Below are 13,261 nucleotides of genomic sequence, written 5' to 3' on the forward strand. Positions count from 1 at the left end.
TTTTTAGATTGTCTCATGTCAAGTGCTCAGAGGATATTTTCGCCAATATACACGCATCTTGACAATGACAATCCCTCGCGTGCACTCAAGGAATGCGAGCAAGTCCTCAAGAAGATCACCAAGAAAGGCGCTATCGACAAGGAGGGCGAAGTATGGCTGACGACGAATGTGCTGAAGGCAATTGCTTTCCAGCGCTTGAATAGAGTCGAAGAAGCTTTGCAAGCTGCAGCTATTGTCTGCGAAGCCCAGCCCAGTGATGAGACCATCTTGCAGGAGCAGTTTCTATCTTCTCTTATATAGTGAATAATGACTACGTTTTCATCAATCTGCTAAAAGATGCTAGCAAACGTTTATCGTGACCTGGACCGTCCTGAAATGATGTGTCCAGTCTATGAAAACGCATTGAAGACGAACGAAAGCGAAGAGGTCTACACGTATGTTCATCATTACTTATTCTTAGTGTTTTACATTAACAAGACTACTTTAGTCATACTTTCATGGCATTTTTGCGAAGCTCTGATTACGGAAAACTTAAACAGATTGGCGGTAAACTCTTTCAAAAGGTAACAATGGATTTATATTTCGTAGAGGCTACTTTGTATTCGTTTAGTACCAAAAATACCCGTATCTTTACTGGACAGCGATGGCGGGATTCTTACAGGCGAAGGGCTGTTCTGACGAGCGCATGAAGAAGATGAACCTCGAAATTGCAAAAAGAACGATCCAAAAGAATTTAGAGGGTATCGAAACGGAGCGACAGGTCAAGCTCTATTTGATGATTCTCCAGGAACTCGAGGACTGGGAGACGATGTCTGCTGCAGTTGAAAAGTACGAAAAGCTCTTCACCGAGACTCTGTTTTGTTTTGATCAGTTCCAGATGAGGCAGGGTGAAAAAACTGATTTAGTTGTAATTAGATTCATATATTCATTTGATTAATAGAAAATAAAGCAAATCTTATCGTCACATATTTTTGCACCGTTTAAAAGGGCATGGGAAGCAACTTCACAGCCGAAAATGATATGCAGAAGAGCTATGGAGAGAGTCGAAGCCGACCCTGACGACATTGGAGCATGGAAGTTGCTTATAAAAACATGGTTCCGGAATCAAAAAGCTGTGGAAGATGAACTGGACATAGTTGGTCTTTTTACAAAGTTAATGGGGACCGAGAAACAAAATACATTTCAATTCAGAGGGCCCGATTTAGCTAAATTTATGGTACGGTTTATGATAAAACTTTTATCAAATCATAAGTTAACAAATATCTGGTTATTGATTATTTATTATTTGATTATTAAGAAATACTTTGAAATTAAATAACTAAAGCTATTTATAGTTTTCTGAATCCTCTTGTTATGTTTATTGGGGCAGCTGTCAGCAAATGATCGAAGATTACTGTTTAAAATGGAAGAAAAAGAGCTCGACTGTATTTGATATGGAGTTATATGCCGAAGGCCTGATGACCAAAGAAAAAGCAGCAATCATTGAAAAACTCATCGAAGAAGATGATGAAGTTCCATTTTTATTTGCTAGCAAGCTTCCCAAAACACTCAAAGAGCTTGACGCTTACTGCGCCGCTCACCTTTTACCCTATCAACTCGCGGTAAGCCGAACAACACAGTTAGAAAAATGAATTATTTAGTTGTCTTGGGGAGTAGATAAATACATTACAAAAAACAATTCAAAGATGCTTGAATCAATGGGAAGCAGTCTCTACGAAATGGGAAAGGAAACGCCAATCATTCAAGAGCTCATGGACACAGAAGGGCGACCCTGGGATCGCCACTTTCTCGTCGCCGCGCTAATGGTGCTCAGAAAAGACCAAAGTCGCTCGTCAATTATTAGAGCACTCGCCATTCTCGATCGTGGAATAAAGTCCACTGGAACTTGCCCCGATCTACTTTTGCTATCCCTGAATCTTTATGCTCGACTTGACTGCATCAATGAAGCCATCAAGCTTTTCAGGACTCATTTGGACATGAAGTCCATACAAAACGACTCACTTGGATACGTTATCTTTCCTCATGTGTTTCAGCTCAACCCAGGTAGGCCACACGATCAAAAATCATGGTCAAACATATTTCGATGAAGAAGCTGCTTCGGATCTTTTGGACAACCCGCTCACATTTTTCGCGAATTCCAAGAAGGACACAACGGAAGCTGTTATAAAATGTTTCAGGTAGTCCACGACAATCAGTTGATTCTTGATAAAAAACCGATTCAGAGAAGGAAACTTCGCTCAAGTTGAAGACATTTCTAAGTTCCGAGACGCCTTGAAGAACTCAATCATGAGAAAACTTCTTCAAGTCGAAAACCTTGTTACTAGCGGTTACTATGGGAAGAAACTCCTGTCCGAGTTGTCAGACTCCAAGTAAGAACAAAAAATAGATAATTATCAAGACGACATGATTCTAGCGCCTCTGATAATAGAGACTTTGATGCACTGAATTGGTGGGGGCCAGACCGAAAAAGCCGAATCCGGGAGCTGAAAAAGCGATCTTTCGACGACTTAGAACACTACATCCGTTTCCGAACTGGCTGCCTGGAGTTTCTCCAAGGTTCGGAGAAGGATCTCGATGAGCTTGAGAAACTCGCTGTAGTTAAACCCTTCGAAGATTCGGAAATATCACTTATCAGTGGCTATCATAAGATGTAAGAGCTTGATAGGTTGAGAAGTTTTAGCAATATTTCAGGCCTTCAACATTGCCTCGAAAGGTGACCATTATGACCCTAAAGTTGCTGAAATATTTCCGCAATCGGCTCGTCGAGAAAACTGGTGTAAGGCCCGAAGTGGCACAACTCGAGAAGTATAGAAGATGCTTGCGTGAATGTGTAGCAGGCGACGAGCTGCGTTCCCGATGGTTTATTATTGAAAGTGTTATGTTCCTGCTCAACTTTGTTAAATCAAACGAACAGAGCCTGATGGAAATTAAGAAGGGAGGAAAGAAGATTCCAAAAGCGACTAAGGAAGTTTTTGCTCAATTCGTTGACCTAAGTGATTACTTATGTTGCGACCAAATCAGAGATGGGTTTATGGGAGACGCAGTTGGACTAGGTATGCCTCTTTCTAAGACGAACTCTAAATTTATTTCTCTAGACTCTCTCTCCCTAGACGAGGATGTATCTGAAATTGCTTCCAGGGTCAAAAATGACCAAGAAGAAGTGCGATTGACGCTGAATGAGATGTTTACAAAGTACAGTTCAAATTTATCCCGGCAGCTCGCCAAAAAATAAGCTTTTTTGCCGCGACACTGGTTTGAAATTCCTGACTGTTGAAATATTTAATAACTATTAAACCCTTCAAATCATCTCCGATTTTTTTCTAACTTATTAAAGCGTTTAGAATTCCAGTCGGCTTGTGATTCGAAATGAGCTCCAAGAAGCCGAAGCAACGTGATGACGACGTTCAGGTAATGGATGGATGATCCTTTCCGATTTGAAATCGTTTTTAGGCGAAGCAAACGCGTATCGCCATTGTCAACCTTGACAAATGTAAACCGAAGAAGTGTCGCCAAGAGTGCAAAAAAACGTGCCCAGTCGTTCGAATGGGAAAGCTGTGTATCGAAGTGACTCCAACTGATAAGTCGGCGCAAATTTACGAAACGCTCTGCATTGGTTGCGGTATTTGCGTGAAGAAATGCCCGTTTGAAGCGATTCAAATCATTAATTTGCCATCAAACTTGGAGTCTGAAACTGTCCATCGTTATCACGCCAACTCTTTCAAGCTTCACCGGCTGCCAACACCACGACCCGGTGAAGTTCTTGGTCTTGTAGGAACCAACGGTAATTCAACTGTCCACTTGTTCATTCGCTTATCCTCTCTGTAGGTATCGGAAAATCTACAGCATTGAAGATTCTTCAGTCAAAGCTCAAGCCAAACCTTGGTCGATTTGATGATCCTCCAGATTGGCAGGAGATTCTCACCTATTTCCGAGGTTCTGAACTTCAGAACTACTTCACCAGAATTTTGGAGGACAATATTGAATGCAAAATGAAGCCTCAGTTCGTCGACAAACTTGCGCAGGCTCTTTCGAAGCAGCCTGACATGACTGTCCAGAAACTAATGGATAGGAAAGATACGACTGATTCTCAGGATTTCTTCTGTGGCTTGTTGGATCTGAACCACTTGCGTGATCGTGGCGTCGACAAACTATCTGGTGGCGAGCTTCAGCGATTGGCCATTGGCATTGTATGCGTTGCAGGTGCTGATGTGTACATGTTCGACGAACCCTCTTCTTACCTTGACGTAAAACAGCGACTGAACGCCGCCCGAGCGATCCGCAAGCTCCTTGCCACTGAAACATACGTCGTTGTAGTTGAACACGACTTGGCCGTCCTTGATTACCTGTCCGATTTCGTTTGCTGCCTTTATGGGAAGCCTGGTGTTTATGGCGTGGTAACTATGCCTTTCTCTGTCCGTGAAGGTACTTTGAAAAAGCATCCATAAAAATTTCAAAATTTCAAGGAATCAACATTTTCCTCGATGGATTTATTCCTACCGAAAATATGAAGTTCCGTGAAGAGAAACTTCAATTCAAGGTTTCCGAAACCGCTGACCACGAGACACTCAAGCATGCTTACCGAACCGAATATCCAACAATGGTCAAGGTACACTCTCTTCCTCTGTATAAGGTCTATTGATATTTTAAAGAAAGCGGGCAGCTTCGAGCTTACCGCAATGGCTGGATCCTTCGTTGAATCGCAAATTGTTGTCATGTTGGGCGAGAACGGTACCGGAAAAACTACCTTTATCCGTATGCTCGCTGGTTCGAAGGGCTGCGATCCTGACAATGGCGCCGAGGTCCCCTCCATGAACGTGAGCCGTCATTAAAGTAACTTTGCTTCTAATGTCGTTAAGATCTCGTACAAGCCCCAGACAATCAAGCCAAAGTTTGCTGGTTCCGTTCGACAATTACTGCACACCAAAATTCAGCGAGCGTACGTTCATCCACAGGTATTCCATCAAGTTTTTATCAAATTATTAAGTCTTTTAGTTCATCACGGATGTTATGAAGCCACTCAACATGGAAGCTCTCATGGATCTTGAAGTACAGACTCTCTCTGGTGGTGAATTGCAGCGTGTTGCCATTACTCTTGCTCTTGGAAAGCCAGCTGATGTAAATTAAAAATTGTTCTCCCGTTTTTAACTATTTTAGGTTTACCTTATCGATGAGCCGTCGGCTTACCTTGATTCCGAACAACGTCTCCACGCTGCCAAAGTTATTAAACGGTCTGTAAAAATGAGGATTTCTTTAATAATAATTATTTAACAGATTCATTCTCCACGCCAAAAAGACTGCGTTTGTCGTGGAGCACGATTTTATCATGGCAACTTATCTCGCAGACATGGTCATTGTCTTTGAAGGACAGCCTGGCATCAAGACTACTGCCAATTCTCCGGTCGGTCTCCTAGAAGGAATGAATAAGTTCCTCGAATCGCTTGAAATCACATTCCGACGAGACCCTACAAATTACAGACCCAGGTAATATTTTAGTCTATATGTATCGGAAATATTTACTCTCTTCAGAATCAACAAGATGGACTCTGTGAAAGATGTTGAACAGAAGACATCTGGAAACTACTTCTTTATCGACGATGACGACTCCTCCGGTGGTGGACGCAAGAAATGAGACACATATGCGTGGGGCTTCTTTTCTAGAGAGATTTCTGCATTTATCAGTGCAAAACAGCGCAACACCAACTTTTGTATCAAAAACGTAAAATCCTACCTTTCTTTGGAGCATTTTTGCCCTCCTTTTTTGTCCAAGTGCGTTCCATTTTCTGTTCAAAATCGCAATCTAACCCATTTGCGTGATGCTCGATTATGGATAGTTTCCGATGCGGGCTTTGGCTTCAAGCACGTAGGAGCAGCGAATCCGGAATCTTTTGTTATTCTGTGTAATCTTGGTAAATCCGTTAAAATTGTCACCGCGATTCTTAAAGCCATCCATCGCCGAGCATGATGCAAAATGTAGTGTTAGGTTAATTAAATCTGCTCGGGCTCAAGAATTCTTGAAACTGCTAAAAAATTGTAGAGCTCCTCCAAGTAGAGCTCCAATTTCTAGGTATATCTTTAAATAAATTATTAAACTCATCCCATTGCTCTTCTTTGTGACCTTGTGTGTGATTTCCAGCATTAACAACCGCATTTTTCAGATGACTACGTTATCCTCACTTCTGAAAGAAAGGATCACGGTTCATCTTGAAAAGACAATTGGAAAAGGACTTTTTGATAAAGAACTTCCAGACTACGTGATTCTACTCCTTACAAACGGCAAAGCCAAAAAGGAAATAACAAATGAACTATCTGAGTTTATTGCTGAAGGTACAGGTAGTTTTTGATGCGTTATTTGTTCTATGAAAACATTTTAGCAACAAAGCTCGTGGAATGGGTATTCAACGAAATTGATGTTATCAAAAAGGAAAAACTGAAAGAGTCCACTGAAAAGAGGAAGAAAAAAGAGGAGGAAAAACGTTTAAAGCGCGAACAAAAAAGGTTACAAATAGAAAAAGCAGAGAGGGAAAAAGCGGAAAAGAAAAAGGCAGTTGCCCGTCCTCCGGCCCCGATCGCAGTTTCGTCCGACGAAGATATCCTTAAGCCGCCTCCGTTGATCAGAGGAAGAAGGGAACGTATACGATCCCACGAAAAGCCAAGAAGTCGCAGCTCATCGTCTTCAAGCTCGTCTTCATCATCGACATCATCTTCAAGTTCTTCATCGAGTTCGTCTCCTACAAGAAGACGTAAATATTCCCGCTCAAGAAGCCGCTCTAAGAAAATAAGCCGGAAAAACAGAAAAAAGAAGTCAAGAAGTCGTAGTAGAAGTACTCGTTCCCGCAGCCCAGCAAAAATACAAAAGCGAGTTGTCCAGAAAACGCAGAAAGCCTTCGCTGAAGTAGCGATTACCCGAACGATCAAGCGAGATCGTGGAGTTGTCGATCCTGATTCTTCCGTTCAAAGGATCGACTTAATCGAAGAAAAGTCACCGCCAAGACGCAGGCGGAAAAAGTCAATCGAAAGAATGGAGAAACTGAAAACTACACCTGCTCACATGCTCATCATGCCGGATACGAATCCCTTCTCAGGTAAAGATCAGCACAGAATAATACGAACTGTAATTGGTTCGGATAGACAGCGATCTATACTTACTGTTCACCCTCTAGAGTCTAGACTTATGTTCTATTTCCAGCTGAGAATTATCTTTGACGATCTCAATCCGATTACGATCTATCGTAACCCTAGATACTAGTAGCACTGTCCCGCTGAGTAAGTCAGCGCTCTCCCGCCCTCCTTCGGCCAGTTAAATGGCATATAACCAGCGCGAAACAAGCTTATCATCAGAAAATACAAACAAGAAATAGCAATACTCCAAAAGAAAACAATCAAAAGACCGCAATGGCAGTTACACGCTCTGCTACGAAAGCAGGACGAGCAAAGCTTACCATGGTACTACCGAACAGTCCCATGAAAACTGCGAAACTCCGCTTCAAAATGAACGCTCAGAAAAAATCCGTTACGCCGAAATCCGCTACGCCGAAATCCACTACGCCGAAATCCACTACGCCGAAATCAACTACGCCGAAATCCGCTACGACAAAATCCGCTCGACGATCACTGTTTTTCTCCCCAACAAAACCGGTGAAGAAGGACAAACCTAAGTCCGCCAGCAATCCAGCTGCGTTGCCCTTCTCGGTTAAAACAGAAGCTTTGGATATCTACTAGAAGCACGACAACCAAGAAGAAAGCAGAATCGACCCTAGAAAACTTTCTTATAACGGAAAAATCTATCTCCTTCTCACTGTTAACAAAAATAAAAGAAAAAAGTTCGAATTAATGACTTTATTTTTCGATGAGACCGATCATAACTCACTCAAAGAGCATTTCATTAATTTATCGGTAGATAATGCTGAATCGAGCGAAGAAAACGAGTGGGCTCCGAAATCGCCTCCATCAACCAAATCCTCTAGTTCAGACAACGCGAAATTAAGAGGACTGGAGAGCACAATGAAAGAGCGCATAGCTGCCAAACTAACGAAAAGTAAAGCCCCAAATAACGTGTCGCCGAGCAAAAACCAGACTTCCAACAACGTCGATTTAATAAAGCAGTTCGAGCGAAAAATTAACAATAACTCTGATGAATTCGGTCCTCCATTACCCCCAAAAGTCATTGATAATAATGTTTCGGAATCTGCTGACCTCCGTCGATCCGTGATTATTAATCAGGGTAACAAGAACAATGATGATTCGTCGTCTCCTGTCCCAACCGACGGGGAAGAAGAATATGAGGATGAAGTTGACACCTCCAAAGAAGCTTCAAAGCGTGAAGTCGTCCCAATCGTCACGAGCTCAGTACGCCAACCTGAATATGTACCAGAACCTACTATTTCTGACAAAAAAGAATCTACTTCTACAAAAGAGTTGCCGAACAAAAAATCTCTCTTGGAGAAAACTGAAAAGAGCTCTGCCGAGGTAGTACTTTGAAAAATCATCCTTATCTTCTTAATAATATAGTCAACTTATGTGATAACTGATGAGTTCTTAGTCTTCTAAAAGAGTATTTAGGCTGTAACAAATGTCATGGCAGACTTTAGAAAGTCCAACAAAAATGGGTGGACGAAAATGCATACTCTAGCTGGCACTGGAAAGTTGTATAAAATCAGAAGCTTCTTAAAAAGGGACGACTTGGCATTAATCGATCAATCGGGGACAAGGTAATCCTCATTTCAAGTCTAATGAACTATAGGTTTCAAGTGTTCTCCATGAAGCGACGAAAAAGGGATTTCTCTGGCAAGTTTCAAACTTGCTGGATGGCAAATTGTTAATGTTGACGGACAAACTTGGCATTACTCCGTTTCATTTGGCTACTGAGCGAAAAGAGCTCTACATTTTGTCTTCGATAGCAGGGTAAACCAACGCAATCTGAACACAATTTAATATGCGTGACTGCCTGTTCACGGGTAGTATAAGTTCTAAGATTGTGCTGGTTAACCATGCGTAAGACTTTTCTGAGCTTGATGTCAATGTCGTGGACAAGTCGGGACGTACATCGTTGCATATTGCTGCCCAAGGCAATTATGTCGATGGTATCAAAAAACTGATGGCAGAAGGCGCTTCGTCCAGTTTCCCATAATTGGTGAATTTATTTTATAAAGAACTCTTGAATTATTTTTTATGAGGCTTTTACGTTTCGAATAATACGGTATTTTTACTTAACTTAATTAAATAATAAATGTCATTAATTTTGTATTATTTCTCATAGACTCTCAGTAGATGCCTAGTTTAACACAATAACTAGAGGAACATACTGTACTGTTTAGTTCAACCTTTTATGGGAAACCGGAACTAGACCACAATCAAAGACGCTAAAGGTAGGCAAGCGCATGAGTTTGCCACGGACCCAGCGTTGGTAACGTTACTCGGCGGGACGCCTCTTCCTGCCGATAAGAAGGTGATCCGAATCAATCCAAAAATGATAAATATGGTTCCACCAAATATGCTTCAACATGCGAATACCGTGGCACAGCAGCAAGCCCCTCCAACAAATGGAACTCTTCACCAAAGTGTCCCGGTGAGAGTGCATCATCAGCATGTGGCTCCTCATCAACATGTTGCGCCTCATCACCACACTGCTCTAATGCCTGAGCAGATTCCAAACTTCCAGAAGACGCGCCACACTATTAACAGACATGTACCGCGAATGAGCTTACCTCCTGATGTGTCCATGAGGAAGATTTCTTCGGAGACGAGCAACACAACCTTAGATGTGACAGCTAAGCCTCCTGCAAAACATATAAATGAACCGAAGAAGAATGAGCTCGACCCAACAACGAAGGCAAAATCTAAGGAAGAAGGACCGAAACTGCAATTACCTCAAGATAAAACATATCTAGATAAAATCAACGATGAGAAATCTGAATCTGATGAAAGTGATAATGACGAGAGGTATGCTTTCGGTCTGATGGAAAATAGTAAACACTCATTTTAGTTGTAGAAGATATAAAGGAGGCCGAAGCTGGTAAAAAATCTGCAATATCTTTTAATAAAATTCACCTGACTCACGAACAGTTAGTTCATCGTAAACTTTTATGAATGATAACTCCTATATCAAGGGATTATCATGCGCTATTTATCATTTAAGCTTTCTTTGGATTACCGCAGGTTACTCAATTGATTGACTTAAAGGCGTTCAAATGTGCAAGGCAACAAAGGGATAATAATTCACAAGTTGTGAAATCACAACAAGGAAGTTAAAAATTAAGAAAGCTGAATCCTATTCTGCACCCTCCTGGAGAGAAGCTTTCTCTGAAAATCTACGCAGAATATATTGCAATCTCGTAAGGTGTTATTTCACGGAAATAAAGTAAATCATTTTTGCAATAAAATTATTCTCAATTCCACTAGAGTTGATCGATTATTATTATTTGTCTGCTGGAGGGTGTCGTTCGTGATAAATGGGCGTTGCGCCTTCACTGGGCATTCAGACTACCTCAAGACTTATCACTATTCCAGAGGGCGAACAGAGATCAGCGGAAGAACAGTGAGTAACATTTTATTTTCATAGAGGTTTATGCGACTGAATGACGGAAAATATTAAGTCAGACCTTACCCTCAGGCCTTGGCTATAATTTGGCTTATTTTTAATATCGAAAAATTATTATTATAATTTTAACGAAATCGCAAAAAAATATTTTTAGTGAGTGGGAAACTTCCCTGGCTTCAGGGGCGCTGGTTCCATTTCTCCGAAAATGTACAAGAGGAGGCGACGATGCTCGCATTCAAATCCTCAAAGTTTGCTAAAGACGCTGAGTGGTGGGATATCGTGAAGCAAAGCTCAACAACCATGGGTTGGGGAGATTGGCTTGTTTTCGTTTTTTGTCTTGGATTTCCCATGGCAGTGGGCGTCTTCTTCATGATGCAGTTTGAGTTCCGAATGCCGTATCGGCGTTTTCGTCATTAATATTCGAGGGTTATCTCGACTTTTTCTCAGATATTATGATATTTACCTTTTTTACGACCTTTTTTAACTCAAGTGAAAGGCAAAACAGGCGGCAAAAAATAACCCTGGTGGAGCCATGGAAGAGTATATGATGGCTAGTAAGTCTGCAAAAGTGCTTCCATTAGCGCTCTCCATTGTGACGTCTTTCATGTCAGCGATCACTGTCTTGGGCGTACCTGGTGATGTTCCAGCTTCCAACACCATGTATATATGGTTTCTCATCACATTTACAAGTGTTTGCGCCTTAACCGCATTAGTATATGTTCCCGTATTTTACAAAATGGAGATCAAGTCCACTTATGAATACCTGAACAGGAACAGAGTAGCAGCATCGTAATCATAATCAAATCCAATGAGAGGATCTTCAATTCAATGTATCAAATTGACTAAACTCTGGTCTAAGACGCTTTGGAAACGCCACTCGACTCATGGCTGTTCTCGCTTTCATCATTCAAACAGCTTTATACCTCGGGATCGTTATCTATGCACCCGCACTCGCCCTTTCTAAGACCACTGGACTTAACCTTTGGGGCGTCGTAGTTGGAACTGGCATTGTTTGCATCATTTACACTACTCTTGGAGGAATGAAGGCAGTTATTTGGACTGGTGTGTTCCAGGCTCTCGTTATGTTTGGTGGCTTCTTCGCGGTTATCATTTTTGGCTGTTACGATCTTGGCTGGGGTGAAATTTGGAGGATCAACCAGGAGGAGCATCGTCTCGACTTATGGGATTTTAGTACCGATATTCGCCAAAAGCACACTTTTTGGACGATTCTTTTCGCCGGTCAAATGGTCTGGCTGAGTCTTTATGCCACTTCTCAAGCACAAGTGCAGCGATATATGTCCTCTAAAACGTTGAAAGACGCACAGTTAGCGATCGGAATAAATGTTATTGGTCTTTGGTTTATTAACGCCGCCGCAATAGCATGTGGAATGGTTATTTTCGGGAATAGGGGCGAACTCTATAAACGTAAAATAATCAGGTGCGCGTGGAGTCTTTAAATTTTATTTCTTTGTCAAAAGATTATGAGTTCACGAAAGCTTTCTGGTACAGGTGTGATCCAATCGCCATGGGTCGAATTACTGGCACTGATCAGTATTTCCCTTATTTTGTTGTTTCCAAGCTATCACATCTTTGGGGAGTCGCTGGCCTTCATGTGTCCTCAGTATATGCTGGTTCACTTTCGACAGTTTCTTCTGGAATCAACGCAATGGCTATGGTGCATTATTTTTTTAATTCATGGAATCATTCTTTCTAGTGCACGATGGAGGACTTTATCAAGCCTTACAAAACGCTCACAGACGCACAACAGAAAAATCTCTCGATGATTCTCGTAATCATTTATGGAAGTCTCTCGATTTTAATCGCATGGCTTGCTTCTGTTCTTGGCCCAGTTCTTCAGGCGGCATTGTCCATTTTGGGTAACTCCGAAGAGCTAAATTTATAATATCTATTATTAGGTATTCTTGGTGGACCTCTTGTGGCCATCTTTACCATGGGAATCGTTTTTCCTTTTGCCAATCAAAAAGGTGCAATTTTCGGTTCTGTGTGCGGTGTGGCTTTCGGCTGGGTGATCTTTGCATTTTCAAAAGCCGACCCCAAGTCGTCCATTCTCAAATCATATATACCTCCTACTATCGAATTCGATCAGTGTAATTCAAATTGGACAGGTATTATTTGAAATTTTTCTTAGACCATCAAATATATTTTTTAGCTGATATCGATAGCTATTTGACTATCAAGGAAGTAAGACAATACGAATTTCTTAAGCATGCGAGAGGAGCAGAAGCTGCATGTGAAGCAGATATAACTGACGAAAGGTTTCTTTATTGCCTATTTTTTTTAATTGTAAAATTTGAAATAGTTACTATTGCGGAGAATATGAACGGGAAATCACTTCAATCGACGGAGAAGGCGTGTGGGAGCGATTCTATCACATGTCATATTTGTATATGTCAATGATCTGCTTCATAATCTCTATGGTTGTTGGATTAACCGTCTCTGCCCTTACTGGAGGACTTTCAGAAGAATATAGAAAATCTCATTCCAAGGAAATGTTCAACACGTTTTTCCCGAGCTCTTACTACAGGTTTTCGATAGATTCGTCAGCAATACTAAAATCATTTGAAGCCGCGAGGAAGATGAGAAGTCACAAGACAGGAGAGACGGGGAAGACATTGAATTTATCCAAACTTCGAATCCGTACTAGAATTTTAAAAAATATTTCTTTACAGCCTTGCAAATACAAAGTAATAAATTATGAAAAAA

The 13,261-nt window shown here is 41.4% G+C and overlaps 4 protein-coding genes across 6 annotated transcripts; all 4 read left to right on the forward strand.

The window, feature by feature from the left end:
- The first annotated feature begins 11 nt into the window (after window positions 1–11).
- On the forward strand, window positions 12–3,292 carry LOC145710181 (N-alpha-acetyltransferase 25, NatB auxiliary subunit-like). 2 transcript variants are annotated; one of them, XM_081787880.1, is made up of 12 exons: window positions 12–271; window positions 335–434; window positions 488–563; window positions 611–882; window positions 988–1,216; window positions 1,335–1,601; window positions 1,641–2,043; window positions 2,090–2,177; window positions 2,223–2,369; window positions 2,414–2,650; window positions 2,692–3,053; window positions 3,096–3,292. In XM_081787880.1, the coding sequence occupies exons 1-12, from the start codon at window positions 16–18 to the stop codon at window positions 3,230–3,232; spliced, it is 2,574 nt and encodes an 857-aa protein (XP_081644006.1). In that variant the 5' UTR covers window positions 12–15; the 3' UTR covers window positions 3,233–3,292. The 2 variants fall into 2 exon arrangements, with proteins under 2 accessions (XP_081644006.1, XP_081644007.1); XM_081787881.1 differs by having other exon boundaries at window positions 238–271; window positions 478–563.
- A 25-nt stretch (window positions 3,293–3,317) lies between these two features.
- Window positions 3,318–6,092, forward strand: LOC145710183 (ATP-binding cassette sub-family E member 1-like). Its single transcript, XM_081787885.1, has 10 exons — window positions 3,318–3,408; window positions 3,451–3,781; window positions 3,826–4,422; window positions 4,464–4,606; window positions 4,650–4,814; window positions 4,857–4,952; window positions 4,993–5,115; window positions 5,155–5,228; window positions 5,272–5,481; window positions 5,527–6,092. Exons 1-10 carry the CDS (start codon window positions 3,367–3,369, stop codon window positions 5,627–5,629), a joined length of 1,884 nt encoding a protein of 627 aa, XP_081644011.1. The 5' UTR covers window positions 3,318–3,366; the 3' UTR covers window positions 5,630–6,092.
- A 36-nt stretch (window positions 6,093–6,128) lies between these two features.
- On the forward strand, window positions 6,129–10,077 carry LOC145710182 (uncharacterized). 2 transcript variants are annotated; one of them, XM_081787883.1, is made up of 8 exons: window positions 6,129–6,330; window positions 6,372–7,082; window positions 7,898–8,466; window positions 8,560–8,708; window positions 8,749–8,895; window positions 8,995–9,111; window positions 9,343–9,939; window positions 9,983–10,077. In XM_081787883.1, exons 1-8 carry the CDS (start codon window positions 6,156–6,158, stop codon window positions 10,014–10,016), a joined length of 2,499 nt encoding a protein of 832 aa, XP_081644009.1. In that variant the 5' UTR covers window positions 6,129–6,155; the 3' UTR covers window positions 10,017–10,077. The 2 variants fall into 2 exon arrangements, with proteins under 2 accessions (XP_081644009.1, XP_081644010.1); XM_081787884.1 differs by having other exon boundaries at window positions 6,129–6,324.
- An 845-nt stretch (window positions 10,078–10,922) lies between these two features.
- Window positions 10,923–13,261, forward strand: LOC145710647 (sodium-coupled monocarboxylate transporter 1-like). Its single transcript, XM_081788442.1, has 8 exons — window positions 10,923–11,326; window positions 11,397–11,928; window positions 12,024–12,212; window positions 12,252–12,414; window positions 12,454–12,663; window positions 12,708–12,813; window positions 12,858–13,082; window positions 13,124–13,261. Exons 1-8 carry the CDS (start codon window positions 11,070–11,072, stop codon window positions 13,200–13,202), a joined length of 1,761 nt encoding a protein of 586 aa, XP_081644568.1. The 5' UTR covers window positions 10,923–11,069; the 3' UTR covers window positions 13,203–13,261.

The sequence above is a fragment of the Oikopleura dioica genome, chromosome XSR (assembly GCF_907165135.1).
Source record: "Oikopleura dioica chromosome XSR, OKI2018_I68_1.0, whole genome shotgun sequence".
Lineage (NCBI taxonomy): Eukaryota > Metazoa > Chordata > Appendicularia > Copelata > Oikopleuridae > Oikopleura > Oikopleura dioica.

Coding starts and splice junctions, on each gene's coding strand:
- LOC145710181 (XM_081787880.1), top strand. CDS start 16: ATGTCAAGTGCTCAGAGGATATTTTCGCCAATATACACGCATCTTGAC. Junction 1,217..1,334: donor CCGATTTAGCTAAATTTATG/GTACGGTTTATG, acceptor AGCTATTTATAG/TTTTCTGAATCCTCTTGTTA. Junction 2,370..2,413: donor TCCGAGTTGTCAGACTCCAA/GTAAGAACAAAA, acceptor ACATGATTCTAG/CGCCTCTGATAATAGAGACT.
- LOC145710647 (XM_081788442.1), top strand. CDS start 11,070: ATGGAAGAGTATATGATGGCTAGTAAGTCTGCAAAAGTGCTTCCATTA. Junction 11,327..11,396: donor AGGAACAGAGTAGCAGCATC/GTAATCATAATC, acceptor CTCTGGTCTAAG/ACGCTTTGGAAACGCCACTC. Junction 12,814..12,857: donor GCAGATATAACTGACGAAAG/GTTTCTTTATTG, acceptor AATTTGAAATAG/TTACTATTGCGGAGAATATG.
- LOC145710183 (XM_081787885.1), top strand. CDS start 3,367: ATGAGCTCCAAGAAGCCGAAGCAACGTGATGACGACGTTCAG. Junction 4,607..4,649: donor AATATCCAACAATGGTCAAG/GTACACTCTCTT, acceptor GATATTTTAAAG/AAAGCGGGCAGCTTCGAGCT. Junction 5,482..5,526: donor CCTACAAATTACAGACCCAG/GTAATATTTTAG, acceptor TACTCTCTTCAG/AATCAACAAGATGGACTCTG.
- LOC145710182 (XM_081787883.1), top strand. CDS start 6,156: ATGACTACGTTATCCTCACTTCTGAAAGAAAGGATCACGGTTCATCTT. Junction 6,331..6,371: donor GTTTATTGCTGAAGGTACAG/GTAGTTTTTGAT, acceptor AAAACATTTTAG/CAACAAAGCTCGTGGAATGG. Junction 7,083..7,897: donor GGATACGAATCCCTTCTCAG/GTAAAGATCAGC, acceptor ATTTATCGGTAG/ATAATGCTGAATCGAGCGAA.